The sequence below is a fragment of the Grammomys surdaster genome, unplaced genomic scaffold (genome assembly GCF_004785775.1).
Source record: "Grammomys surdaster isolate TR1022 unplaced genomic scaffold, NIH_TR_1.0 126127, whole genome shotgun sequence".
In the NCBI taxonomy this organism is placed as follows: Eukaryota; Metazoa; Chordata; class Mammalia; order Rodentia; family Muridae; genus Grammomys; species Grammomys surdaster.
The window spans coordinates 40,560-67,086 of NW_021620935.1; the positions used below are offsets into that span (position 1 = coordinate 40,560).

Genomic DNA, 26,527 nt, shown 5'->3' on the forward strand with positions numbered 1-26,527 from the left:
GCTGAGTTGTAAAGAGTCTCTTCCACCTCAGCTTTCTTAGCCATGGAGTGAACAGTTATTAGCCTGACTGTACTTTCCTCAGCCTGCCAGAGAGGTCCAAATGTCCCCAAGAGGCAGAAGGGAGGTGCATGCTTTTACTGTAGGGTCCCAGGGAAGTTGCCTGCCTTGCCAGTGTCTCGAAGCTTAACTGTTAGGAACTCAAACAGCTTAATCATGTATCTTGCTTACTTTAGAGTGAGGCTCAGTTAGTTGGTTATATTCTGGTCCTGAGACATATAGAAAAGCCTGGTTGGCTCCTGAAGGCCCAGGATAGAGACATTCCTCTGTCCCTTAGGTCCCACTGCTCTGTAATTGTTACTATGGTACTGTGTTCCAAGCATCTGGCTTTCACCCAGCTGCTCAGCATGTCTGGCCCTAAGCCCTGATCCCCTGCAGCTCACTGTGCCCTAAGCCCTGATTCCCTGCAGCTCACTGTGCAGCAGGCACTGGTTATGAATCAAATGGCACACTTTACTGCCTGTCATCGTGTGGCTCCCAAAGGAGAGATGCCACTTGCAGGAATCAGATGCTTCCCAGTCCCAGTTAGAATGCTTCTCTCACCAGAGCAGAAACTGCAGCTGCATTGCTAGCCAGGTCTACACTGCTGTTGCAGCTGCACTGGTCTTCTGTGTAGTCCAGCCCCTGAGTCTCCATCAGAATCCTCTGCCAGGAACTTTGTAGATCTAAACAGTTCCTAACAGTTGAACTTATGTCTTAGGATGTTCCAGCTGCAAAACTCCACCTTGGGAATGCAGTGAGAACAGATCGCCCTGATATTACTGAGCTTTCTTTCCCCAGTCTCATGATCTGCCTGAGAAAGGCTGTCTGCCACCCTGTACCAGTGCAAGTGGAGGCCACTTTCCCAAGACTGTCTTCTCTACTGCAGGTTGTCAGGTTATAATCCACTCTCAAGCTATGACATTGGTTCCTGCCGGAATGGTGTTACCTATCTTCTGCTTCCTGTTCCTCTCACATGGGTGTTACCTGACTGCCCCTCCCTCATGGCCACTATGGCCTGCAAATCCAGAATGATTTCCCATTCACAGATCATCCCTGTCTGGTTATGGGATAGTTGGAGGAGACTTGAGACTGAGAGCAGAGTGCTGGGTGAGTGGTGCTTTGAGGATGTTAACATGGTGTGTGTATGTGTGCATGTGCATGTATACACATCTGTGTGAATATGAGTGTGTATATGTGTGTGTGTGTGACTTTTGTACAAGGAGAGTGGGGGCTGGTCCATACAGAAAGAACACAGTGAGTTGTACAGTGTTGAAGGATGTTTTATTATTATTATTATAAAAAAAGATGAAGAGGGACCTTAATGATATGACCGGGCTCCAGAAAATTTAAAGAAAAAGCTGGAAAAGCTAAGCTTCATGTCAGTGAACATCTGTTGGAGTTCCCTAAGAGCCAGGCACCCCCACTTTCCTTCCTGAGTTTCTCCTTTGTTGGGGACTCTGGCCTGGCATTTGCCTTGATATGAAATGGAGAAACAGTCACGGTGCCTCTCCAGTGCCAGCGGTCAGTCAGCCTCAGTGGCTGGCCTGGGCTGTCTCCATGGATGTCTACTATAACTGGTGTTCTCTGCTCTCAGTGGTCCAGTCTAGATGCCAGGCTGCAGGAAAGACCCATTCCTGCCTGGCTTTTTAAGCATCCTCTCTTTCTCCTCATGTTGCTCCTGGACCACCTTTGGGACTGACTGGTGTCTGTTCATCATGCCCTTCTCTTACAGGTTTTTCTGGGTTGCTCAGCCACTGGTCAGTGGCTCCTGCACCTGCTAGATCCTGACAGAGGCTGTGAAGCCCAGGCCCTCTGAGTGTCTCTCTAAGTCATCCAGTGAGGCAACAGTGCCCTGGTCCTCAAGCTGTGGGGTCAGCAGTGTCTCTGATGGGATCTTGCATCTGAGATTCCATCATGTTGCGTAGATGGCAGGAAGAAGGGTCTTCACAAGGAGCCCCATCTTATATTCCAAGAACTGAGAGTTTGCTTAAGTGTCAGGAAAAAAAAACATGCCAGGACACTGATCGGGTGAAGGCTATTAGGGTCACCTTTGGCAGTCATCCCACAGAGGTCCCTTTGGGGCCTTCTCAGCCTCAGAGGCATATGGAAACTTCTCTCAGAGAAACACACTTTTTCAGAGGACTGTGTAGACAGGGCTGGCTCTATGGCTTATTTGCATCTAAGTGGATGCAGGCCATCCTGGAGGAGTGCCTGGCTGAGGGCTAGACACCTTGTAGAAGAAACAGCAGTTTTGACCCTATCCATTGTTCTGGCTGTGATAGTGGTGCTTGGGTCCTGTTGTCTATGGTCTGGGGCAAAGCCTGCTCTCCACATGCTCCTCTAAATGTGGAAGGGACATTAGCAGCAGAGTCAGAGCCATAAGATCAAAGGATGCTGAGATGAGAAGGCAGCGTCATCTGTGTGTCTGGCTGCTCAGCAAAGTGGACTTGGTCCTAGAGGGCTAGCAAGCTCTGGCATCTTCTGAAGAGACAAGCTAGGCGCCTTGCCCAATCATGTTTCTGTAGTCAGGGACCACCGTGTGTTTCACCTGTACCACCGAGGAGAAGATCCACTTCACCTGTGAGATGCAAAAGTGAGATGTTATGTGCCTGACCTTAGTCTTCTCCATCTTGTACACTAAGGAAGGGGCAGCTCCAAGTCTAGGGATTGCGCACATCTAGCGTGAGGGTAAACCAGTGACATCACGGGGCATGGTGTGAGTAGAGTTTTGAGATGGTACACAGCTATAGCAAGGGGCATCATATGGACAGCATAGGGACCTGATGAGGACCAGGTGTGAATAGAATGGGGACCAACAATAGGAACGGTGTGCAGATTGTATTAGAGAAAGCGTATGGATAGGGTGGGTGACAACCTGCGGGAGCATCAAGACAAATTAGGGACAGCATGGACAATGTGGGCACAGTATAGAATAGAGGGACAGGGAGAGGGTGGTGTGAGGACAGCGTATGACTATGTGGAAGATGACATATGATGACACGGGAGAGAGCTTGAGACAGTATGGAACAGGTAGGGACAGCATGGATAACTATGGAGACAACCTGAGTATAGTGTATATATTGTGGGGATGGTGGAGGAAATGGGGCTGACCTTGAAGAATGTGACAGAAGCACTGTAGCACACGCTGAGCAGGAAGAGACTGATGAAGACGGTGATGGTCGTCCAGAGCCCGTCCAGCTCCCCGTCCTGGGCCTCAGCACAGGTCTCATTCAGTTCCAGCCCTGGACAGAAAGGGCAGTCGTCCTGGGCCTCAGCACAGGTCTCATTCAGTTCCAGCCCTGGACAGAAAGGGCAGTCAATTCCAACAAGGTGGGGCTAGGACCATTCCCTGTGTGTCAGGAGGCTGCATGGAGGCCCAAGGGAAAGCTGCAGTCTGTCTTAGCCAGCAGACCCTCCCTGGGGCCATCTCTCCTTTCTGTTCTCTCTGGACCAGAAACCTCAGCTTCCCAAAGTGCTACAGTTTTGTCCCTGGCTTAGCCAAACACTGTGGACCTGATACTGGCCTGGCCTGTGCAGGAGCCCTTTTTGTCTACCCCATCCCTCAGTACTGGGGCTGGTTGGGCTTATTCAAGGCTCGAGACCCTGTAAGTAGTAGCTCTGCAGCCTGCCTGATCTACTGCCTGATCCCTGGTGATTGAGTGCAGAGGGCCAGAGTGAGGGTAGGGCCTGTGTTTGGTGATGCCTGGGCTTCCTAGAAGGTCCACATTGGGAAGTAGGAGACTGTTAACTCTATGAAATGAAAATAGGGGTTTAGGGATACAGGGTCAGAGTGGGTCTGGGGGTACTTATGTGTGTTAGGGGAAACCATTCAGGTGCCCATGAGAGCTCTTTCATCTACATTTGTCCAAATGTGGACATTTAGGTAGTGTTTAGGGATGTCCTGACATTCAGGTGGGCTTGGTTGGCATGCAGGTTCCCTAGGTGAGGTATCACTGGGTGTATGTTTGCTTGGAGGCACTATGTGGGTTGAATGATGCTCAGCTGGCTGGTTCTCATAGTCTTGGTCTCAGCATCTATGTGGGTATCTGAGTAGTCACTTCCTTGGGGGCAGCTAAGGTCATTGGTCTCAGTGTCTTGGAACTTAGGTGTGAGTGAATGTCATATGGGAAGTGGTGTTCTCAGGAGTGGTCATCCCTATCCTGATCTCTGGAGGTCTGTCAGAGATGAATGGGATTCATGTATGAATAATAAGAATCTTTCTGTCTATCAATGTCCAGCTGGCCCATGTAATGCATACAGAGACCTCCTCGGTCAAGGTAGGGGAGTCATGGTAGAGGGAAGGACAGGCAGATGAAGGCGGGGCTTGTGTTGGGGTGAGATGCACTTTCTGTGTTCCTTTCTTTGGATATTTTCTAGGGCTAGCTATTTCTATCTCCAGTCCCATCACAGAAAAGTTGCTGGTTGTGGGGAAGAGTATGGAGAGGGCCCCTTGGGCCAAACTTGTTATCCAGAGTGGGGTGATCTCTGGCAAGGTCAGGTATACTTGCATTCTCTGGGTCTGGCAGTATAAGACCTTGTTATTTCTTGGATGTTAACTTACACTTTGAACCCTGGCCAGAGCCCACAGCCTGTGGCTGAGGCACATCATGAACTATGTGCCATGTAAAGAACCAGGCTAATCTCACAGGGTCCCATCTCCAGGTGCTTTATTTATAGGGTCATGGGTTAAGGCTAGTATCAGTGTCTTGTAAGAGCTGAGGTCTGGCTAGGTGCTGTGCTCATTTACCACGGGAGAGGGACAGGGTCTTCTGTGTGTGGTGGTTATGAAGAGCCTCATGTACCACAGAGCAGGTAAAACTGTCTCCTTCCAACCAACTGTTCGTATCCACAGTGAGCTTGCTGTAGAGGAAGTAGGTCCCATCTGAGTCCAGGATGGGTGGGGTGTTCTTGTAGTTCTCCTCCAGCTCCCCATTCCTTTCCCATTCCACGTCAATGTCTTCAGAGAAGAAGTTGGTGACCAAGCAGGTCAGACTAACCTTCTTCTTGGACATTTGTTCACGATGTGGAGGCATGGCATATACTTGAGGTGTCTGGGCTCTTCCTATAAGGTTAGAAGCAGACACAGAGGTCATGGTTAAAGTGGAGGGCTCTCCACACAGGCATTTAATCTTATGCCCATCCCAGCCCCCATGCAGTCAGGCTACAGCTCCTACCTCTGGGTTTTGAGATGGTTCTCTGGATGGGGCCTGGGAGGGCTTTGTTCGTGACCTTGCATGTGTATTTCTTGCCGTTCATCCAGTCCTGATGCTGGATGGGGAGGGCACTGACCACCCGGAAGGTACTATTATACTGCTCCTCACGGGGCTGTGTCTGAGCTGTGTATACTTCTTTGTTGTCCACAAACCAATTGAACTTAACATCTGGCTCATCCTCGCTCACATCCACCACCACACACGTGACCTTGGGGACCCTGGAGATCATGAGTGCATCCTTGGGCTTTGGGGGGAAGATGAAGACGGATGGTCCACCATCTGGTGGGGAGAGATAGGATGGGTTAGCAGTTGTGCCATCCTCCAATGTGTGGCTGTTTGGGATAATCATGTCCTGGGACTAAAGGAGACTTAAATGACTTACGTAGGCATGAGGTATCTGTCGGGGGTTTGGGCGTGGGTATTCTGGGCTCTGCAGAGAAAAGACTGGGAATTAATGGGGTCTGGAAGAGAGAAGGCATCAATCCAGGGAGGCGAAAGATGGCCCTAGTTTTGGTTCAGGTCATGGTATTCCTGGATCTGATCACTGACAGGTTGAAACCCATGTCCACTTCTGTTTGTCCATGATGTGAAATACTGGTAGCCATTTCAGAGGTATACTTTCTGAGTATGAGGAACATGAAAAAAGGCTTCTAGGAGGTAGACACAAAGGAACCCCACTGCCCTGGTTGGTGTTGCCTCTCTGCCAAGATCTGTTCAGTTTGACTGTTCTATACAAGAGATTGACCCCCTAGCCTGACCTCCTGGTTAAATTTTATCTCCCCTGGTTATCCTCTCACCAAGTCTCGTGACCAACTCGGTTTTGCTGGCCGGGTGGACGACGTTGCAGGTGATGGTCTGACTGGGCCAGGTTCTGGAGGATACAGTCACTGAGCTGCTGAGGGAGTAGAGTCCAGACTGCAGGACAGCTGGGAAGGTACGTACACCGCTGGGCAGTGATCCAGAGTTCCATTTTACGGTTACCGGCTCAGGGAAATAGCCTTTGACAAGGCATCCTAATGTCACCGGAGATCCAGACATGTCACCGCAGCCAGACACCAAGGGATAGACAGATGGAGCTGTTTTGCTGACTGCAAGACAGGGAGATGTGTGAGATTATCAGACAGGACTGGATCCAGGCAATGGAGGAATTCTGTCCTTGGTCTTACAAGGATGTCAGGCTTCTGCAAAGAGCATGTAAGATATATCTATCACCTAGGCTGAGGACATCATATAACCACTGCCTCACCTTAGACCCTCTCCACCCCAGGATCACCAGCTAGGCTTGACCAGTAGAAGTTCTGAGCCCAGTTCTATCCTTAACGTATTTTCAAAAAGCTGGTGGATGAGCTCTCCATGTGGTTTCTATGTCCTGTTGTATAGTCTCTTGTACTTGTGTCTTGAAGTTGTAGACATCATTCATGTCTCCCCTAAGTGGAGCCTTGATTTCCTTCCCTAGCTCTGCCTGTCCTGCCATGTTGGCTCCTGCTGTCCTGTTGGTTCTTTGTTCCCTCTGTGTACATGTATGTGTGTGTGTGTGTGTGTGTTTGTTTGTGTGACCTGTTTTTATTTTTTTATTTTTTTGTTTTATTTACATTTCACATGTTGTCCCCTTACTCCATCCCCCACTCACCCAGGAATCCCCTATCCCCTCACCCCTCCTCCTTCTTTTCTGCAGATGTAACCCCTACCTATCCCCCCACTCCCACCTCCCCACCCTCAAATTCCCACCCCCTGGATCGTCCAGCCTTCATGAGGTCAAGGATCTCTTCTTCCACCTATGCCCGGCAGGGTCCTCCGCTCTTACGTATACAGCTGAAGCCATGGATACCCCCCTAAGTGCTCCCAGGCTGGTGGTTTAGACCCTGGGAGCTATGGTTGGTTGGTATTGTTGCTCTCCTCATGGTGCCACAAACCCTTTCAGCTCCAATGGTCTTCACTCTAACTCCTCCATTGGGAACCCCATGATCAGTTCAATGGCTAGCTGTGAGCATCTGCCTCTGAATATGGTGTGACCTGTTTTTAACTGGCCCTGTTTTTAATTGGGCCTGGCCCTAGCCTCAGGTTCCATAATTTTACAAACTCAGGCCCATGACCTTGGTCATTCAGGCTAAGCCATCTGAGTTGGCTTTGAGATAAAGAGGGTGGACAAATCCCACTCCTAGACTCTTGACTCTGATTGTGCACTGACACAATGGCCACAGGACACTTCCTCAGTCTGCCTGATACTTTGATTTCTAAATCTGTGTTCTGGGTTCCAGCTTGTCCTCGGCCCTCCTTGAATCTTCCTCCTTGACTCTTGAGGTTCATACTCAGCAAGCCTGTCATGAACTTTCCCAGCATGGGCTTTCCTGGCCTGGCCTGACTTCCCTGGCTGTCTCTGGGCTTCTTCTCCTCTGCAGGATATTTTTCTAATGGGAACCTGCTGATCTCAGCTCTTACTGCCTCTTCTCTTACCCTGAACCCCACGCTCACCCCTGTCTTCTCCTATGTCACTGGTACCAGTGTCTCCAGATCCCAACGAATCCCCCCTTTCTCTCTAGAAGCCTTGAGCCCTCGAGTTTAGGATATGCTGCCATTCATGAGAAAACTGGTTGTCAGGCTATGTTCTCTCCAACCCTCTCTTAGCTTCAGGGTCAACCTTTGAACCACAGCTGCTGGCTCCCACTTCTCAGACCCTGATATGCCTCCTTGCTCCCTCCCCTCTGTGCATCCAACTCTGTATACCTGGTTTGATCTTCCTACCGTATGTTCCCCTTCATCTCCAGGAACCAAGAGGGCTCCTGACTGAGAACTGCTGACTATATGCTCCTTTTGTGAGTGTCAGCCCCAGGAGTTTCCCTGCCCTGCTCAGCCAAGGCCCTTCTTATCCCTCATTACTGATTCTCTCTTGCTTGTGAGCTAGACAGGCCCTGAGCATCTTTCTTTTCTCTTTCTCCATCATTTCACCCCCTCATGTAGTCTTTACACACAGTCCCACGTCTGAACCCAGCTCTTACTATCTTCTTGCTAACAGGCATGTACAGATATGAGGTGTAGAGCAGCTACAGGACAGCTGCCGCAGCAGTTTTCCTGGAGCTGTCTCCAGTCCTCTCATCTCACCAGATTCCCAAGCCCCCAGCCGTCACTACTGCCTGAGCCATCTCAGCTCTTCAAAGGCCTCAGGCTGGCTCATGTGTACTCTTTTGCCAAAGCATTCCTAGTTGCCCTGGCTAGACCTACTCAGTTCCTGTGCTTGATCAGGTACCCTAGCACTACAGCCTGCCTCAGTACACTGCGGTCACTCACACTGGCTTCCGACACAACCATCTGTCTTGGTTCCCTTGTAATGACTCAGTCCACTTTCCCACACACCCATCTGCCCCAGCACCTTAGCCTGATTTGGTCCCCCTCCCCGTGCTCCCATCTTTTCCAGTCACTTTGTCAATACTCAGCCTGGTCCTTCCAACTTCTACCAATCCATTCCCATGGAGCTGCTCAATCTGTCCTACCGGCTTGTTTCCTCTGCTCAGGAATTACCTCATACCCTGATCTAGGAGCCACATTACATGGGGCCCTGTGAGCTGATAGCCCCAGCTCCGCCGTGGCTTTTCAGACAGGATATTCACATTTCCATCTACTCAAACTCCCCTGTAGCTGCTCAGCTTAACATCATACCCATCCACCAACCCCAGCTCCCCAGAGCTGCCCAGCCTGGTCCCCACAACTACACCTACCACAGCTCCCCAGAGCTGCCCAGCCTGGTCCCCACAACTACACCTACCACAGCTCCCCAGAGCTGCCCAGCCTGGTCCCCACAACTACACCTACCACAGCTCCCCAGAGCTACACAGCCTGGTCCCTACACTCCTACGTACATTAGCTCCCCTAGAGCTGTCCGTGCTGGTCCCTACAGCCCCACCCATCCTAGCTTCCCAGAGCTGCCCAGTCTGGTCCCTATACTCCTACAAACCCCAGCTCTCCCAGAGCTGCCCAGCCTGGTCCCAATACCCCCACCTACCCCAGCTCCCCAGAGCTCCCCAGCCTGGTCCCCACACCCCTAGCTATCTTAGCTCCCAAAAGCTGCCCAGCCTGATCCCCACACACCCCAGATATCCTAGCTCCCCAGAGCTGCCCAGCCTGGTCCCCCCACCCCCAGCTATCCTAGCTCCCCAGAGTTGCCCAGCCTGGTCCCCAGACCCCCACCTACCCTAGCTCCCCCAGAGCTTCCACTTGGTCCTTATACTCCTACCTACCCTAGCTCCTCTAGAGCTGTCCAGGCTGGTCCCTATAGCCACACCCATCCTAGCTTCCCAGAGCTGCCCAGCCTGATCCCCACACTTCCACCGACCCCAGCTCTTCTAGAGCTGCCCAGCCTGGTTCCCTCACCCCAAGATATCCTAGCTCCCCAGAGCTGCCCAGCATAGTCCCCACACTCCCGTGTACCCCACTCCCCAGAGCTGCCCAGTGTGGTCCCCACACCCCCACCTACCCCAGTTACCCAGAGCTGCCCAGCCTGGTCCCCACACTTCCACCAACCCCAGCTCTTCCAGAGCTGCCCTGCCTGGTTTAGACACCCCACCCATCCCAGCTCCCCTAGAGCTGCCCAGCCTGGTCTCCACACCCTCACCTACCCTAGCTCCCTAGAGCTGCCTAGCTTGGTCCCCACGTCCCCTCCCACCCTAGCTCCCCAGAGCTGCCTCAGCTGTGTTGTGGCTGCTCATTCTAGTTTCCTGAGCTCCTAAGTTTTCCATGACTCCTCCAGAACACCTCTGGGATCTCTGGAGGTGTTCAGTCTGGTTCTCCCTGTTAGCACTTGCTTCAGCTTCCCTGTATCGTCTCAGCCTGTTTTCCTAAGCTCCTAGGGCTATCCTGAAGCTGTGGAACTTCCACTTGGCTCCCTGTAGATCCTCAGCTTGGTCTTCCATATTCCCCTGTAGCTCACATCCTGGTACCCCACACCCTCACCTCTCCCTGTTCTCCTTTAGCCTCTCACCTTGGCTGTCCACACTCCCAGCTTCCCCAGCCCCACTACGGCTGCTCAGTCAGATTCCTTATACTCATTCTCCTCTAGTTCTCCCGTAGCTGGTCAGTCTATTTTCCCATATCCCCAGCTATGCCAGCTCTCACATAACGGTTTAGCCAGGTCCCCTATGCTCTCCTGTGTCTGCTCAACCTGGTACCCTCAAATCTTAGGAGCCTCAATTCCTCTCTGCTGTTTCATAATTCCCTGAGCTCCTGGGCCTGTGTTCATCCTCCCAAATGTCCAGCCTCCACACCTCACCTGTATCTGTCCTACCTGATCCTAGGAGTTTCTTAGACTTCTCCCTGCCAGTCTTGGCTTCTTTCACCTCAAGCTAGGCTCCTTGTCTCATCTCTTCAATACTGAGCTTGATTCCTAAACTGTAGAGAAAACACACACTTGGCTTCCCCAGCAGGCTTAGAGTCCCTCTTGGGCAAGCTTTGGATTCCTCCATGCCTACATTCCCCTATCAGCTCACCTTTGTTAGCCCTGCAGATTCCTGCTGCAGAGTTCTTCCTCCTCTGGGTTTCCTCTCTGCTGACTCAGCTAATTTGATCCTACCAGCTTCTAGACAGACCAAGTTCATCTTCTAGGCCTCCTGATGTAGCCCATCATCTTGAGATTGACTCTGGTGTTGGCGACGGCGGCAGCAGCAGCAGCAGCAGCAGCAGCAGCAACAGCAGCAACAGCAACAGTAACAGCAGCTGCTGCAGCAGTAATTGTGTGTGTTTAGATCCACTGGCCCATGCTCCACCCTGTGATATCCTTGGAATGTCTGGCCAACATTCTTCAGGCTGTCATCTTACCTGTGTAGCAGATGGACCCTCTCCACAGTCTGGTATCTCAACTTCTTCCCAGTCTTACATGGGTTGTTGGTGGTTCCATTCTGCTGATATCCACTGCTGAGCCAGGTCTCATGGCCTTCTCCCACTGCACTCTCCTTTCCTGGCTGATGCAACTCATGTGTGGGAAATATGAAAGTCACAGCCTCTTTTCTCGCTTTGGCCCATGACTGCCAGGAGCTTAGCTCTGGGATCTTTCCTCTCAGGAGTTGCAGCCTAATTGTCACAAAGGTCTGAATACCACCCCACACCCATCTCTGCACAGGCTAAGAACAGGATTGAAACTGGGTGACAGAAGGTACTATCTAAAGTTCCCCTTTCTTTAGGGGTTTCTGTGTCAGGGGATAAGGGGAGTCTAGATCAGGTTGAAGCTGCATCACGTGGATGGGTGGGGGTGGATGAGGTAGCACCCTTGAGACCCAGGGGAGAAATCAGGAAGCCTAGCCCTTACCTGCTTCTCTGTGTTCATTGCCTCCTTAGGTTCCTGGGCTGGCTGAGACTGTATCTGTACCAACTCCCTGGAGAGGGAGGCTTCTTATTCAGGTTAAAGCCCAAACATGGTGGCAATGTCTCCCTGTCCTCTCCCAATGGTTCTTCTTTAGGGGAATCCCAACCAATCTGTGGTTTAGAGAAGACAATGGGGAGGCTTATATCCCAGGGGTAGAACACAGAATATGAGCCAGTTGGTGAACAGAAGGGGTTAAAGACTTGAGCTCACATCCAGATATGGTGTAGCCATAGAAGGAACCAGTGCTGGTGGACAGGAGGGGCTTTTGGCTATACTTTGAGAGGACCTAGGCAGGGAAGGTCCCTGGGGCTGGAGATGGCAAAGGAAAAATATGGATGAGGATGAGAACCCCACTGAGACAGGATTAGGAAGGGGTAAAATTTGTACAGCAGTGTGGGGTTCACAGAGCAGTGGACTACATGGGGAGAAGGAAGGAATGACCACATAGGACCAGAGAGGCATGTGTCAGAGGGTGAGGTACAGGTTAGGAAGAAGAGGGAAGACTAGGTCTGTAAGGTTCTGGGGGTAAAGGGAGGTGGACACCAGGATCACAGGGGATATGAATATGGCCATCTTCTTCAAGAGTGTTGGTACACTCTAAATTTGAAGGCTGAGGGTTCCTGGAAAGAGAATTCCTTGGGTGTAGAGACACTGGAACCATGTAGAAGGAAGGGGTGAGTGTGGGGTTCAGGGTAAAAGAAGAGGCAGTAAGAGCTGAAATCAGCGGGTTCCCATTAGAAAAATACCCTGCAGAGGACAAGAAGCCCAGAGACAGCCAGGGAAGTCAGGCCAGGCCAGGGAAGCCCATGCTGGGAAAGTTCATGACAGGCTTGCTGAGTGTGAACCTCAGGAGTCAAGGAGGAAGATTCAAGGAGGACTGAGGTCAAGCTGGAGCCCAGAGCACAGATTTAGAAATCAAAGTATCAGGCAGACTGAGGAAGTGTCCTGTGGGCGTTGTGTCAGTGCAGAATCAGAGTCAAGAGTCTAGGAGTGGGATTTGTTCACCCTCTTTATCTCAAAGCCAACTCAGATGGCTTAGCCTGAATGACCAGGGTCATGGGCCTGAGTTTGTGAAGAGATTACGGGACCTGAGACCAGGGTCCACTAATCAAGCCAGATACTGTCTTAGTTACATTTTTTATTGTTGTGATAAGACATTATGACCAACTTATAAAAGAAAACATTTATTTGGGGTTGATAGTTCCAGAGGGTGAGAGTCCATGACCATTATGGCAGGGTGAATGACAGCAGGTAGGGAGGCAGGAAACTGAAGAAGTAGCTGAGAACTTATATCTTGATCCACAGGCCTGAGGTAGAGAGAGAGAGAGAGAGAACTTGGAATGGCATGGGCTTTTGAAACCTAAAAACTTGTTCCCAGTATCATAGCCCCTCCAACAAGACCACACCTCCTAATCTTTTCAAGGCAGTTCCATCAATTGTGGACAATGTATCCGAGCATATGAGTCTATACGAGCTGTTCTCATTCAAACCACCAGATTTGAATCTGGCCCTCATGTGTTGCTGGCCATATCATAGTGCGAAATGCATTTATCCCTATGTTAGAAATCCCTGTAGATTTGTAAAGTCTCAGCACAATTTAGAAGTCCAAAAATCTAAACTCTCTCCTGAGACTCAAGGGAATTTCTTTATTGTACCCCCTTCATAAAGTCCTAAAGATAATTACATACTGTCAGCCTACAATGATACTGAAAATATATTATCATCCCAAAAGGGAGGAATTGGGGCATATCAAGGAAATACTCAACCAAAGGAAGACTGAGACCCAGCAGAGCAAACTCCAAATCCTGTAGTTCCACGTCTAATGTCAAAGGGTTTAAATGGCTTTAACTTTCCAGGTTGCTGTCCACATACACTTCTCTCTTGGGATGGTTCCATTCTCTGTATGTACATTTCCCTGGCAGCCATCCCATGGCTCTGACATCTCTGGCATTATGGGGTCTTCAATACAATTCAGATTTCACTTTTATAACTTTATGCAATGACCTATCAGTGACTCCATGCAGGGATCCCCGTCACACACTTCACCTCATGAACTCTTTAGCACAGAGGAAGATTCTACAGCCCCTTTACTTACACATCCTTCATGACTCTAAAGCCATAACCACATAGTTGACAATGCCAAGTTTCTCTGCCCACTTGTAATGGAGCATGATTCCCTCCTGGAAATTATAACCAAAATAAAAAAAAAATTGCATGGTCAGGCTTCTCACAGCAATAACACACTCCTTGGTACCAATTTCTTTCTTCGTTACTTTTCTATTTCTATGATTAGACACTATGATCAAGGTAACTTACAAAAGGAGACATTTATTTGGGGCTTACAATTTCAGAGGGTTAGAGGACGTGGTTGCCATGATTGGGACCATGGTGGTAGGCAGGTAGGCATGAAGTTGGAGCAGTAGCTGAAAGCTTACATCTAGATCTGTAAACATGAGGCTGAGAGACTTAAATGGGATTGGCATGGGCTTTTGAAACCTCAAAACCTGCTCTCAGTGACATAGCCCCTCCAACAAGGCCACACCTCCTAATCCTTCCTAGAAAGTTCTACCGATTAGGAACCAAGGATTCAAACGTATGAGTTTACAGGGGCCATTCTCATTCCAATCACTACAGACAGTAACAAGCCAGGGAAGGAACAAGCAAGATACAGAATTGTAGGAGCCAAAATGACAGGGAAGGCAAAGCTGAGGAAGAGGATGGAGGGCCAACTGAGGGGACTTCACAAAGATGACCTAGTCAGGAAATCCTGTAGTGGAGTGAGGTTAAGACAATGCAGATGATGAATTCAAGTGAGCATCTGATGCTAACAAGCCCAGTTGCTGGGCTTTGACTGATCTTTGCAAAGGACCAGGATTCTGGGAAGGATTAGGAAGATGTCTTCCAAGGTCTTAGGCCCAGCTGTGTCTGAGAGGATACTCACATATTCCCTCATCTTGTAGCCAGAACCACAGACCCCCTTTTTTTCCCCTGGATTCTGGCTGTGGGGACATTTCTGGCTCCATGGTGATCTGGGGATGCCTGGTCAAAGGCTAGATTTTTGAAGTGATGAGCATGTCCTGGAGCCCTGGAGCCCTGTCCAGTGGTTTACCTGGACAACAAATGACTATGTCCTGGAACCCCTGTTCCCTGTTCAGTGGTGTATGCTTCGTCCTATGTGTTCTGCAGTCTGGGGTCTACTCGCTCAGTGGCTCAATGACTAATCTTGCCAGCACCTGGGCTAACAAGACTTTCAACGACAGTGTAGTCTACCTGGCCAGCAGGACCAAGTGGACAAGAAAACTGGTGAGAGAATGGCTTTGGAATTGAGGGGTCCATTGGATGTCAAGCTGGACTAACCTCCTGTCCAGAAAAATCAGGTTGGGCAGCCCTTACCAGGAAAGGTAACTTAGCTTAAGTTGATAGGAGTCCCTGTTTGTCTGCCTTCTGGAGTCCACCTATGCTCCTTTCATTCAGGGAGTGATCCTTCATGGTGGAGGCTCACATGCCATCTCCTGGTCACCCTACTTGTCAAAGATTATATTCAGAAGCAGCCTGACTTTGAACTCACACCAGAGTCAAGCTCTTCCCTTCTCTTGCTTGGTTCCTTATGTCTCTCAAACCTTATTATCACCCACTCATCCTTATAGAATATCTGGGGGGTTCTGAGGCCAGGCTCATCAAGTGTCCATGTGTCCAGTTAAATAACTTAGCCTTGCTTCCCAGCCTCAGGATAAAGAAGAGTACTCAGGCTGGAGGGTGGCTCAGGTCTTGAACCATCTCCATTTCTCCTCACCAGCTCCCGAATTCCTAGTGGGAGACCGTCTATCTTCAACTTTCATCCAAAGTCCAAGGATGCACTTCTGATCTCCCTGACCCACAAGATCACATTTATGGCCCTGAGCTAGGAGGTTCAATTCAACTGGTTCATGAATGATAATCAGGTGCACATGGCTCAGATGCAGGACTGCAAGGAGCGATATAACAATGCCTTCCAGGTGATCAGCATTTTCAGCCAAGACTGGTTGAAGGGCAAGGGATTCAAAAGGTGGGGTCTGGGGCGGGAGGTAGACGGTATTGGGACTATGATGGGCAGGGTACTGAGCTTGGCAAAACTCTTTACTTTGGTAGCAACTGCTGTTATGGCTCCTCTCCCCAACAGGGCATGCCCAGGTGCCTTGGGAATCCACCATGCCTCCATCTAAGTAGCAGATCAACAAGAACAAAGTCAGTCTTATCTGCATGGTCATGCTCTTCTATCCTGAAGACATTGATGTGGAGTGTTATATCAGTGGAAAACCTGAGAGGAACTACAAGAACATAGTTACGGACTCTGGTGGGTCCTTCTTCTGCAGAAATATTACTATGGACAAGATCATGATGCAGGAGGGAAATGTTTTGCTTGCTCTGTGGTACATGGGTCTCTGCACAATGACCACACATAGAGGACCCTCACCTGGTCTGTGGATAAATGAGTGCAGCACTCAGCAAGCTCTCTAATTCTTAGAGAAACTGATTCCTTTGTGTTCCTTTCTCCACATAAATAAACTGCCCAGCACTTCCCTGGGACCCAGTGAAAATGTTTTGGTCTTTTTAAAGGTTATACCAATGTGCCTAAGTCAATCACTGTGGAGTTTAGATAATGTCCAAGCCCATAGCATCAGACTCAGAGCCTTTGTATATATTTGGCAAGTCCTGAGGTCATCCGTCAACAGGGGAGGAGATTTAGTTTAAAGGCACCCTCTCTCATCTCTGCCTACAGTCAGCTGAAGAGTCATGCTGAACTGGGACACCCCTAAGTAATCTCCTAAGGAAAGGAACACAAAGAACTTATAAATCCTGACACTTTCCATCTGTCCCTGTTCTTCTTCCTGACCAAGGGTGTCTCTGTGACACTGCAGAGCCATATCTAGGCTATGTGTACAACAAGTTATTAAGGCCAACACACTCAATGCAGCCTGCTTTGTCTGGCCTTGCCTCTACAAGAAATAGGGATACCTATGTGTGTGGATACTGCCTATTTATGGGACACTAATTGTGCCCCAAAGGGACTGAGGCAAGTGCTCTGGCTACCACAGAGGAAGGATGACCAGATATACACCTGATCCACTAGACCAGTGTACTTAGTATCATTCAGCCTATATGCCATCTGTACATAGATGCATACACACATGTACTTGCCTAACATACTAGGTCTTCACAGATGCATCTTGCATAACACCTACTCCCTGTTGGATGTCAGAATATCCCTAACCACTACTTCAATGTTCATATTTGGGTCATCAAAGTTAAACATAGCACTCACCTTCTGAAGGCACCTGCACCCATTTCCCTACATACACAGTCTTTGAGGACCAATATGCCTCTAAAAGACTGTCCTTCTAATCTATACAGCTGACACTTCCTATAGTTTGTGGCCTGGCCTGCTTCCTGATGTGAACCTTCAGTGACATCAAGGCAACTCTAGGCACAAGCTGTGGCCCTCTGGGCTAGGTGACCAAAGGACATGCAGAGGGTCAGGCAGACTGCAGAGCCACTGCCTACAGGTATAGGCCTTTACTTAGTTCAGATCGATCCAGAATGGAGAGGTAGAGAAGGCAGGGAGGACTGTGGATAATCTAGGTCACACCATTAGGTTCAATGTGTCTATTGAACCCAGGGACTAAGCCAGAACAGTTAGGGGAGAGGGCTGTTGCCTAGAGAGGGTAGAAAGCTGGGCCCAGGATGGGTCTGCTAGACTAGATCAGCTGGTCCTTTCTTCTGCATCCCCTGATGTCCCACCTTGCCACAAAAGAAATTACCCCTTAGTGTCCCCTTGTTTGAAAAAATACTGACTACTTCTCTCTGTCCAGGGCTAGAACTGGACAAGACCTGTGCTGAGGCCCACAATAGGGAGCTGGACAGGCTCTGGACAACCATCACCATCTTTATTAGCCTCTTTCTGCTCATGGTGTAGTACAGTGCCTATCACACAAAAGGTAAGCACTGTTTTCTCACTGTCCCTGTGATGTTCTGTTATCCTTATGATGACTCTAAACTGTCACCATATTGTCCCCACAGTCTTCATATAAATTCCTTATGTTCCCTACACTGTCTCAATGGCTTCCCCAAACTGTGACCATGTTATTCCTTCTGTATCATACTATCCTCGCTCTGCCTCTGTGTATTTGCTGTCCTACCTGGTCTCTCATGCTGCCACCACACCATGACTCTGCTTGCCCATGCTGTCTCCATCTTGTCTCAGCCTTGCACACAAGGTATTGTTTATCTTCTCCACTCTGTCTTCACACTTTCCCTACTACATCCTCACTCCATTTTCACTGTTGCCAAAATAAATCCACGCTGTCCCCACACTGGTCCCCACCACAGCCTCACCCTCTGTGTCATGTCGTAAAGACTACCCCCATCTGCTCCACTTTCTCAACCCTGTTCATTGATGCTCTATTTATAATATCCAGGAAACAGCCTAGATGTCTGTCAACAGATGAGTGGTTAAGGAAAATGTGGTATGCCTACTCAATGGAATATTATCCGGCTGTTAAAAATGAAACCACGAAAATTTTAGGCAAATGAAGGGAACTAGAGAAAAAAAATCATCCTCATTGAGGTAACTGAGACTGAAAAGACAAATACTTGATTATACATGGATGTGTAGTCGCTTATACATGGACGTTAGCTGTTAAGTGTCCATCAGCAGTTTACAATTCATATAACTACAAAGGCAAGGGACTAGGAAAGTGGGAAGGTTCTTCCTAGGAAAGGGAAATAGAACATATAGTTATCGATGGGATGGGCTTGGAACAGGAGGATCAAATAGGAAAGAGAAGGAAAAAAAGGGAGTAAGGGAGAGAATATAGGCTAAAACTAAGGGCCATTTGAGGAGCTATATGTAATTCTAATTCAATCAAAACATCTTAAATATGAGCTCTCCAGCCAGGGAAGCAGATAGGCCAGCTTCAGATCTTTGCCTTATTATAGGAAAACCACCAGAGATGACTACACAGACACAGTTTATAGCTTATTGGAAGTCTTTACTCCAGACTGATGGGACTACACTCAGAATAGCACTGAGGATTTAGAACAAGAGGCTTCCCATCTGGATCCACTCTCATTCCTTCTCTCATCAGAAAAGAGCAGGCTTCTAAGAGACAACAACAAAACACAACAAATAAAATATGATAAGCTAAAACAAAAACCCTCACATCCGAAGCTGGGCAAGGCATCCCAACAGAAGGGAAAGAGCTCAGGAGAAGGCACAAGATTCAGAGACTCATTTACATACTCAGAAGTTCCATAAACTACTAAACTGAAAGCTATAATATATATGCAGTGGACCTAGGAAGAAAGAATCCCCAAATCAGGCAACAGTCAGAAACAGCCCCTGCTTCCACTGTCAGGAGTCTATGGGGTCCACATCTATGGTCTTGGCAACAGCCTGGGTTGTTTGGGGATTCCTTTGGCCAACGACTCAGCTAGGTGTAACCTAGTCCTGCTAATGGAAGCTTCATTTGATGAGATAACCAGGTTGGGACTCTCACTCCCCATTATCTGGCAATTTCATTTAGATTGCCTTCATTAACGTATATATCTTAGGAAGCTTCTAATATATTACATTTCCATGCTACCCCTCAAATGGCTATTAATTTTAGCTGTCTCTCCTTATATTCCTTCACTTGACCCTTCTCCACACCCCATACTTACTTGATCCTCCTGTTCAAGCCCCCTCTGTCCATCAATATCTGTTCTACTTCCCTTTTGTAGGGAGGTGTATCTATCCCCTCTGCACTCAGCCTTTTACTCTATACCTGATCTCTGTGGTTCTACAGATTGTAGATTGGTTATTGTGGACTTAACAGCTACTATTCACATGTAAACAAATACGTACAGTATGTTTGGGTCTGTATTATCCCATTCAGGATGACATTTTTCTAATTTTATCCATTTATCTGAAAATGTCACAATTACGTTTTTTTAATGGCTGAATACGGCTTCATTTTGTAAATGTAGCAGATTTTCTTTATCCATTCTTTTATTGAGGGACATATAGGTTTCCCTCCAATTTCTGGCTATTATAAATAGAAGACCAGTGATCACAGTTGAGCAAGAGTCTCTGTGGTAGACTGAGGTGTCCTTTGAGTATATGCCCATGAGTAGTATAGTTGGATTTTTTAAGGTAGATTGACTCTCCCCGTTCTGAGGAACTGCTATACTGATTTCCATAGTTGCTGTACAAGTTTGCATTGCCACCAGCAATGAATGCGTGTTCCCCTACTCCACAGCCTCATTTGTATGAGCTGTCATTTGGTTTGGTTTTTTTTTTTTTAATATTAGATATTCTGACAAGTGTAAAAATGAAACCTCAGAGTACTTTTTGACTTGCATTTTCTTGATTACTAAAAATGTTGAACATTTCTTTAAATGTTTCTCAGCCTCTTGAGTTCCTTCTTTGGAGCACACTGTTTAAATAAGTACCCCACTTTTAAATTGGATTACCTTTTTTCTTCATGTCCATTTTTTCAGTTCTTTATATATTTTTTTGGATATTAGTCATCTATCAGATGCGTAGCTGGTAAAACTCTTTCCCCATTCTGTAGGCGTTTGCTTTGTCTGAATGATGGTGCCCTTTGCCATACAGAAGCTTCTCAGTTTCATGAGGTTGTATTTATTGTTTATCTGACTGCTTGTGCTAGTGGTGTTCTGCTCAGAAAGTCTTTTCCTATGCCAGTTAATTCAATGCTGTTTCTCACTCTTTCTTCTATCAGATTTGGTGTTTCTGGTTTTATGTTCAGGACCTTGATTCATTTAGAGTTGAGTTTTGTGAGGAGAGATAAGTATAGTTCTATTTGGATTCTCTTACAGGCAGCCATCCAGTTTGACCAGCACCATTTGTTGAAGATGCTGTCTTTTTTTCCAGTGTGTATTTCTGGCCTATTTATAAAAAAAAATCAGGTGTCTATAAGTATGTGGATTTGTCTGGGTCTTCAGTTCAATCCATAGATCAATGTATCTATTCTTAAGGTGAATACTGTGTTGTTTCCATTACTCCAGCTCTGTAGCACAAGTTGAGGTTGGAAATTATTGCATCTCAAGTAGTTCTTTTATTTTTTATTTTCTTTTTTGTGTGTTTTTTAAGTTATCATTTTACTTATTCATTTTACATCCTGCTCACTGCCCCTTCCTACTTACTCCCTCCCACAATTCTTCCCCCCTTTTCCCTCTTCTCTTCTGAGTGGATGGGGGCCCCCGGGCATTCCCCTACCATGGTACATCATGTCCCTGTGTGACTAGGTACATTCTCTCCCACTGAGGCTAGACAAGGCAACCCAGCTAGAAGAACATATCTCATGTATAGGCCACAGCTTTTGGGATAGACTCTGCTACAGTTGATCAGGACTCACATGAAGACCAAACTACACTTCTGCTATATATGTGCAGGGAGCCCTAGGTCCAGCCCATGTATGTTCTTTTTTAATTGGATATTTTATTTATTTACATTTCAGATGTTATCTCCTTTCCTCATTTCTGCCCCAGAATCCCCCATCCTATCTGCCTTCCTTCTGCTTCTGAGGATGTGACCTCCACACCCACCCACTTCTGCTTGCCAGCCCTTGCATTCCCCCACACTGAGTCATTCAGCCTTCACAGAACCAAGGGCATCCTTTCCCACTGATGGCTGACAAGTCCATCCTCTGCTACATATATGACTGGAGCCATGGGTCTCTCCATTTGTGTTCCCAGGCCGGCTGTTTAGACCCTGGGAGCTCTGGTTGGTTGGTTGGTTGGTATTTTTGCTCTCCCCATGAGGCCACAAACCCCTTCAGCTCCTTCAGTTCTTTCTCTAACACCTCCATTGGAAGGAGTTCAATGGTTGGCTGCAAGCATCCGCCTCTGTCTATGTCAGACTCTGTCAGAGCCTCTCAGGAGACAGCTATATCAGGGTCCTGTCAGCGTGCATTTCCTGGCATTCACAACAGTGTCTGTGTTTGGTGACTGCACATGGGATGGATCCCTGGGTGGGGCAGTCTCCGGATGGCCCCTCCTTCTAAGAAGGATTGAAGCACCCCAACTTTGGTCTTCCTTCTTCTTGAGCTTCATGTGATCTGAGAGTTGTATCTTGGGTATTTTGAGTTTTTGGGCTAATATCCACTTATTAGTGAGTGCATACCATGTGTGTTCTTTTGTGATTGGGTTACCTCACTTAGGATGATATTTTCTAGTTCGATCCATTTGCCTAAGATTTCATGAATTCATTATTTTTAATAGTGGAGTAATACTTCATTGTGTAAAATTTTCACATTTTCTGTATCCATTCCTCTGTTGTAGGATATCTGTTTTTTTCCAGCTTCTGGATATTATAAATAAGGTTTCTATGAACATAGTAGAGCATATGTCTTTCTTATATGTTGGAGCATCTTTTGGGTATACGCCCAGGAGTGGTATAGCAGGGCCCTCAGGTAATGCTATACCCAATTTTCTGAGGAACCACCAGACTGATTAATACAGTGGTTCTGCCAGCTTACAATCCCACCAACAATGGAAGAGTGTTCCTCTTTCTCCACATCCTTGCCATCCAGCATCTGCTATCACCTGAGTTTTTGATCTTAGCCATTCTGACTGGTGTGAAGTGGAATCTCAGGGTTGCATTGATTTGCATTTCCCTGATGACTAAGGATGTTGAACATTTCTTTAGGTGCTTTTCAATCATCCGTGTTTCCTCAGAATTCTTTGTTTAGCTCTGTACCCCATTTTTAATAGGGTTATTTGATTGTCTGGAGTCTAATTTCTTGAGTTCTTTGTATATGTTGGATATTAGCCCTCTATTGGATGTAGGATTGGTAAAGATCATTTTCCAATCTGCTGGTTGCCATTTTGTCCTATTGACAGTGTCCTTTGCCTTTCAGAAGCTTTGCCATTTTATGAGGTCCCATTTGTCAATTCTTGATCTTAGAGCATAAGCCATTGGTGTTCTGTTCAGGAACTTTTCCCCTGTGCCCATGTGTTCGAGGCTTTTCTCCACTCTCTCTTCTATTAGTTTCAGTGTATCTGGTTTTATGTGGAGTTCCTTGATCCACTTGGACCTGAGCTTTGTACAAGGAGATAAGAATGGATCAATTTGCATTCTTCTACATGCTGACCTCCAGTTGAACCAGCACCATTTGTTGAAAATGCTTTTTCCCACTGGAAGATTTTAGCTCCTTTGTCAAAGATCAAGTGACCATAGGTGTGTGGGTTCATTTCTGGGTCTTCAATTCTATTCCATTGATCTTTCTGCCTGTTTCTGTACCAATACCATGCAGTTTTTTTTTTTTTTTAAAAAAAAACCACTATTGCTCTGTAGTACAGCTTGAGGTCAGGGATAGTGATTTCTCCAGAAGTTCTTTTATTGTTGAGAATAGTTTTCTCTATCCCAGGTTTTTTTGTTATTCCAAATGAATTTGCAATGTGCTCTTTCTAACTCTATGAAGAATTGAATTAGAATTTTGGGTGATTGCATTGAATTTGTAAATTGCTTTCAGCAAGACGGCCATTCTTACTATATTAATCCTGCCAACCCATGAGCATGGGAGGTCTTTCCATTTTCTGAGATCTTCTTTGATTTCTTTCTTCAGAGACTTGAAGTTCTTGTCATACAGATCTTTCACTTGCTTGGTTAGAGAAACAGCAAGGTATTTTATGTTATTTTTGACTATTGTGAAGGGTGTTAATTCCCTAATTTCTTTCTCAGCCTGTTTATTCTTTGAGTAGAGGAAGGCTACTGATTTGTTAATTTTATATCCAGCCACTTTGCTGAAGTTGTTTATCAGGTTTAGGAGTTTTCTGGTGGGAGTTTTGGGGTCACTTAAGTATACTATCGTATCATCTGCAAATAGTGATATTTTGACTTCTTTTCCAATTTGTATCCCTTTGACCTCCATTTGTTGTCTAATTGCTCTGGCTAGGACTTCCAGTACTATATTGAATAGGTAGGGGGAGAGTGGGCAACCTTGTCTAGTCCCTGATCTTAGTAGGATTGCTTCAAGTTTCTCTCCATTTAGTTTGATCTTGGCTACTGGTTTGCTGTATATTGCTTTTACTATGTTTAGGTATGGGCTTTGAATTCCTGATCTTTCCAAGACTTTTACCATGAAGGGATGTTGAATTTTGTCAAATGCTTTCTCAGCATCTACTGAGATGATCATGTGGTTTTTTTCTTTGTTTGTTTATATAGTGAATTACGTTGATGGATTTCCATACATTGAACTATCCTTGCATTCCTGGGGTAAAGCCTACTTGATCATAATGGATGATTGTTTTGATGTGTTCTTGGATTTGGTTTGTGAGACTTTTATTGAGTATTTTTTCATTGATATTCATAAGGGAGATTGGTCTGAAGTTCTCTTTCATTGTTTTGTCTTTGTGTGGTTTATGTATGAGCATAATTGTGGCTTCATAGAACAAATAGGTTAGTGTTCCTTCTGTTTCTATTTTGTGGAATAGTTTAAAGAGAATTGGTATTAGGTCTTCTTTGAAGGACTATAGAATTCTGCACTAAAACCATGTGGTCATGGGCTTTTTTAGTAGGGAGACCTTTAATGTTTTGTGTTTGTTCTGTAGATTTTGTGTTTTGATTATTATATGGCAAGAGAATTTTCTTTTCTGGTCTAGTCTGTTGGTGTTCTATAAGCTTCTTGTATGTTTAGAGGCATCTCTTTCTTTAGGTTGGGAATATTTTTTTTCTAAGTTTTTGTTGAGAATATTTTCTGGTCCTTGTAGCTGTGACCTTCACCTTCTTCTATTCGTATTATTCTTAGTTTAGGACTTTTTCATGGTATCCAAGATTTCCTAGATGTTTGTGTTGGCATCAGAAGTGAGCTTCTGAAGCCAGCAATGACATTACCCATAGGTTACAGAGACCTGTGCATCTGTTGCCATGGCAATCGCCATACATTCCCAGAGCCCACCTGGTCTGCCTCCCACCTTTACCTGTGAGTGGCTATGTTACAGCCTAAATAAAAGGCAAAACCTCTTCACCTTCACTCTCTCTTCTCTTTTCCCTTTTGTCTCTGTTGCACCTTTTCCTCTACAATAAACCTCTTTCACGTGGAACTGTACTGGACTGGTGTGGTCTGTCTGGACACGAGCTGTGTTTCTAACACAACAGTTTGTGTCAGGAATTTTTTAGATTTAACATTTTCTTTCACTTATGTATCAATTTCTTCTAATGTATCTTCTATGCTTGAGATTCTCTCTTCCATCTCCTGCATTCTGTGGTGATGCTTGCACCTGTTGTTCCTGTTCTCTTCCCTAGGTTTTCCATCTCCAGGATCTCCTCAGTTCATGTTTTCTCTATTGCTTTAGGTTTTGCAGTTTTATTTCCTTCACCTGTTTCATTGTATTTTCCTGTATATATTTACTTTAAGGGATTTATTTGTTTCCTCTTTGAAGTCCTCTACCTGCTTGTATTTCCTTTTTAAATGACTCTATCATGTTTATAAGATTAGATTTAAGGGCATTTTTCTTGTGTTTCAGTTGTGTTTGGATATCCAGGGCTTGCTGTAGTAGGGTAGCTATGCTCTGAAGGTGTCATATTGCCCTGGCTTTTGTTGATTATGTTCTTTTGAGAGTCCTTAACCATTAGGATGGCTTTGGTCGCCGGATGTTCTTGTTGTAGTAGGTGTTGGGAGGGGGTTAAACTTGATGGTTCTGGTGTGGCAGGCATCTGATGGGTATCCTTGGGCTACATGATTCTGGATCTGCAGGTATGTATGGTTTAGGAGCCACAGATCTGATGAATTTGGGCAGAGAAGCAGCAGGAGAATGAAGATCCATCTGGGCTATGAGACTGTTTTGGGCAGCCTGGCATGCCAAGACTCAGTGACCAGGGAAGATGGGTAGGGGAAGGGAACCTTACCTGTGAAGTTTGAGATTCACAGGTCTGCTAAAGGTAGGAGGAGAGTATAAATCTCCCCTGGGATAGCTGGTTCTTTTATTTTCGTCATTGTTTTAGCTATCCTGATTGTGTGTATGTGTGTGTGTGCGCGCGCAGACTTGTGTGTGCGTGTGTGTCTGTGTGTATGCATATGTTTTCATATGAATTTAAAAATTGTCCTTTTTATTTTAATTTCTGTGTGTGAAGAGTTGTCTTGAAATTTTGATCAGAATTGCATTGAATATGATAGCTTTTGGTAGCTATCTGGCCATTTGAGTTTGGCCATTTTACTATATTAATCCTACCAGTCAATTATAAGGATCTTTCTTTTTTTTCCTATTTCTTTTCTTGTTTTTCTTTTCTTTTTTTTTTCTCAAATCGTAATTAATTCACACAGGGGTTATAAACACAGAAAGGCAGGATGTGGGGAAGGGAATGACACTGGAGTGTGGGTGTTCAGGGTGAATACAGATATATTCAGAACAGGGTATCGGCTAGGTGAAGGTTCAGGGGACAAGTCACTATGACTCTGCTTATGACTCGCTTGACCTTATCTAAGTTGGTATTGTCTGCCAAGGCTACCCATTTACAAGGTCTATGACTACTCAGGCTTATAAATTTCCACAAAAGCTGCCTGTTGACATTAGCTTATAGCCATCTGTTTCAATGTTTTTCCACTGAGACCCAAGGCTTGGTGTTAGTATACCTGTATGACAGGCCTATTGCTGATTTTAGGCCTAAGGCTGATTTTAGGCCTTCAGTGTGTAAGCAGGGCTGCCCCTGACATCTACTCCCTTCTCTAAGTATAGAAGGGCTGTGGCAATTCTAATCTTGCAAAGGTGGGGATAGAGGCCTGACCTCCAGTAATTGAAGGGAACCTTGTAATGGCTCTGGTCCCCCTGTCGTTGTCCAGTGAGGCATGAGGGCCATACCCGCCCCAATGTCTTTTACCTGGAGAGGGGATACTTTTGACATCAACCCCTATGCAGTCAGGCTTGTCCCTCAGGGAACCAGGTAGAT

The 26,527-nt window shown here is 46.6% G+C and overlaps 1 long non-coding RNA gene and 1 gene segment (V, D, J or C); one reads left to right on the plus strand and one right to left on the minus strand.

The window, feature by feature from the left end:
- Positions 1–1,298: 1,298 nt before the first annotated feature.
- LOC114611831 lies at positions 1,299–11,424 on the minus strand. The segment is given in 8 exon segments: positions 1,299–2,617; positions 3,151–3,281; positions 4,787–5,101; positions 5,214–5,531; positions 5,635–5,682; positions 6,050–6,340; positions 10,730–10,958; positions 11,058–11,421. Coding segments are annotated over 6 exon segments (1,137 nt in total).
- A 3,421-nt stretch (positions 11,425–14,845) lies between these two features.
- LOC114611833 lies at positions 14,846–16,004 on the plus strand. Its single transcript, XR_003709904.1, has 3 exons — positions 14,846–14,904; positions 15,398–15,596; positions 15,761–16,004. It is a non-coding gene; the product is annotated as an uncharacterized LOC114611833 (long non-coding RNA).
- Positions 16,005–26,527: the final 10,523 nt, after the last annotated feature.